Here is a 2,103-nt window from a genome sequence, read left to right on the forward strand (position 1 = left end):
CAACAAGCTACCAAAGACAAGTAGTTCAGAAAGAAAATTTATTTATAATAGTTCTGGCAAGTGAGTATCCTGAGGCCAATCTGCCTGGTGGTTCTGTTCCTAGTTTTATAGTTTACTTTAGGGTTTGCTTATGTTGTATTCTCATGCGATGATGACAAAGAGGGCTTCGGTGTCTTTCTTTGTTTATGAGGGTGTTGATCTCATCCTAAGTAGCCACTTTCTTTTTTCTTTTTTTTTTTCAACTTTAGAAGATTTTATTAGAGGAAATATCTAATGATTGTCTTCCACAGTTTCCCAGGGACAAAGCAAAAGATTTATCTGTGTTCAAAGCTCCAGGGTAGATAGTAAGAAGTATGTTACTCAAAAACACTTGCAGTATGAAAGGGCCATCGTAAATAGAAAACTGTTATCTTCGGTTTCTACTCACAGTTGATCAAAAACAACTCTCCTCTATCCGGATGGAAGGAAAACAGTAGTATGTAGTATCTCCAAATAGAGTGCAACCGAAGCCACTGTACAGTCAGGGTACGGCGCAGAGTTAGAAAATGAGCCGGTCAAACTCAGCAATCCTACGACTACGTTATGCTCTGCAGACCGTATTCTTCCTAAACAAACTACAGTGGAATTCAGACAAAAGCTGTCGTCGCCGCCGCCCACCACCCAATTAGTGCAAACTCTGGTTCAGATACTGAAGAAACATGTTGGCCAACTGAGGCAGGTTCTCATTATTGGGATGCATTTTAGTGTAGGAAATAAACTGGCGACGGAGGCGACTCAGTTCTGCCAAGGTTAAGGGCCGGGTAAATCGGAGGTGCTCTGTGGTGCCAGGAAGTGTTAACAGGTCTCCGGGTACAGCGCTCTTCTGTGCTTCCATCAGAGCAGTCAACACCTGGCTCGTGGCCTGATCCAGCTGGTGTAGAAAGCTACCCGAGGCCAGGGGCTGGGACTGCGTTGACTGATGGGGTGGAGCGGCCCGATTCTCAAACAGCGCAGCCCGGATCTCGGCCAGGGGCAACGGCTCTTCTAAACCCACCACGGTGAACAAGGGTCGATTCCAGCGGTTCCGAGAGTCAGGAGCCTCAAAGCGCAGAGCTAACGACTCCAAAAGTTCGGGAGGAAAGGCACCGGGCTTTGCAGATTTCTCGGACTCCGGAGTCACTACAGCTGGAGGAGGACTTGATGGCAGGATTTCCTCGGGATCCAGTTCCCCGGGGACGGCGGCCGGGACTCTTCCATTTGCTACGGGGCTGGCGGCCCGCGGCTCCTCCGCGCTCGGCCTCCAGCTCACACTGACAGCCGGGCCCGGGTTCTCCGCGACGCGGGCCACCCGAAGTCCCCGGCTCGGCCAGGCCGGTTTTATGCAGTAAACCAAGCAGAGCGGCGTGCGCGCAGCCCGCGCCAGGCAGTACAGCTCCTAGCGAAAGCCCTTGATATCCAGGATGACTACGTCCTGCCGGCTAAGGCGCCGCTCCACCGCCGACCGCAGCGCGTCGCGCAGCGCCTTCTCACCGGCAGAGTCGCAGTACCCAGCCGGGTCGTGAGCGCCCAGCACCGAAGCGTCGTCCATCACGTACACGGCGCTGCCCTCGTCGGCCAGCGCCCGAAGTAGCTCTTCCGTAGGCCTGCTCTTGCCGCTGCACGGCAACCTGCAAAACACCACAAGCGGCATCCTCTCTAGGAGCAGCCATGTGCGGACGTTTTTGCTTCAACTTCCGACGTCTGAAGTAGCCACTTTCAAACATCAGCTGTTGCCCGTTCCTCCTCCTCCTCCCCCTCACCGGGAAGATATGAACAAATTCATATTCAACAATGAGAGATGAAATAAATGATCCCACACAAGTTTAGCTTGGTGAATCAATGGGATTAAACAGAAATGGTTACATCAGTGTAGATAAGAGTTCCCTTGTAGGATAAAGGGCGATTTGCGGGCAGCCACGCTGCTGCTGCTGCTGTTTGTAGTTAACAGTTTCGACATCTGTAGGGACACACAAGACCTTGTAGTTCTCATGGACTTGGTGTACTGCCTCCTGAGAAACTCCTCCAGCCCTCCAGCTTCTATCTCTGCCATAAGGCAGTGTTCACTGGCCAACCTTTTGGGCACTC

At 52.1% G+C, this 2,103-nt stretch overlaps 1 protein-coding gene across 1 annotated transcript; it reads right to left on the reverse strand.

Annotated features, from left to right (window-relative positions):
- Window positions 1-580: 580 nt before the first annotated feature.
- Window positions 581-1,669, reverse strand: LOC127206682 (protein KTI12 homolog). The gene is given in 1 exon segment (XM_051166029.1): window positions 581-1,669. A coding segment is annotated over 1 exon segment (1,005 nt). The 3' UTR covers window positions 581-664.
- Between the last annotated feature and the right edge of the window lie 434 nt (window positions 1,670-2,103).

This window comes from Acomys russatus, chromosome 23, assembly GCF_903995435.1.
Source record: "Acomys russatus chromosome 23, mAcoRus1.1, whole genome shotgun sequence".
In the NCBI taxonomy this organism is placed as follows: domain Eukaryota; kingdom Metazoa; phylum Chordata; class Mammalia; order Rodentia; family Muridae; genus Acomys; species Acomys russatus.